General features: G+C 61.3%; 1 protein-coding gene across 1 annotated transcript in view; it reads left to right on the top strand.

Moving 5' to 3' along the window:
- The window catches only part of LOC105816498 (mucin-5B-like), a 64,945-nt gene that overhangs the window by 32,778 nt on the left and 31,392 nt on the right, over positions 1 to 775 (top strand). Inside the window, exon 33 of the mRNA XM_012651929.1 lies at positions 8 to 696. Coding sequence (XP_012507383.1) covers positions 8 to 696 — 689 coding nt within the window. The remainder of the gene's footprint in view (positions 1 to 7; positions 697 to 775) is intronic.

Below are 775 nucleotides of genomic sequence, written 5' to 3'. Positions count from 1 at the left end.
TCCTTAGCCACAACCTCCTCAGGCACTACCTCCACAGGAACCACCTCCACAGCTACCACATCCACGAGCACAACCTCCATAGGCAAAACCTCCACAGGAACCACCTCCCCGGCCACCACCTCCATGGGCACAACCTCCATAGGCACAACCTCCATAGGAACGACGTCCCCAGTCACCACCTTCACGGGCACAACCTCCATAGGAACCACCTCCCCGGCCACCACCTCCACAGGCACAACATCCATAGGCACAACGACCACAGGAACCACCTCCTCAGTCACCACCTCCACGGGCACAACCTTCATAGGCACAACTTCCACAGGAACCACCCCCCCGGCCACCACCTCCCTGGGCACAACCTCCACAGTCACCACCTCCATAGCCTCCACTTCCACAGGCACAACCTCCACAGCCACCATCTCCTCAGGAGCTACCTCCAGGGGAACCACCTCCTCAACCACCAACTCCCCAAGCACCACCTCCTCAGGCACCACCTCCTCGGCCACCACCTGCCCAGGCACAACCTCCACAGGTTCCACCTCCATAGCCACCACTTCCATGGGAACAACCTCCATGGCCACCACCTCCCTGGGTACCACCTCCCCATCCGCCACCTCATTGGCTACCAGGTTATCTTTGGTGACAGGACCCACCACCATAGCCACCACCTCCCCTCGGAACACCAAAATGGTCAACGTCTCCACCACCAGTCCCTCTGCCCTGCCGGCCTCCACCACCAGCCCCTTCCACACCACGGGGCAGCCCACCTCTGGGA

The sequence above is a fragment of the Propithecus coquereli genome, unplaced genomic scaffold (genome assembly GCF_000956105.1).
Source record: "Propithecus coquereli isolate 6110/MARCELLA unplaced genomic scaffold, Pcoq_1.0 Scaffold377, whole genome shotgun sequence".
Taxonomy (NCBI): Eukaryota; Metazoa; Chordata; class Mammalia; order Primates; family Indriidae; genus Propithecus; species Propithecus coquereli.
Note: the sequence above shows the minus strand (reverse complement) of the source record. Positions and strands in the feature narration are given on the sequence as shown.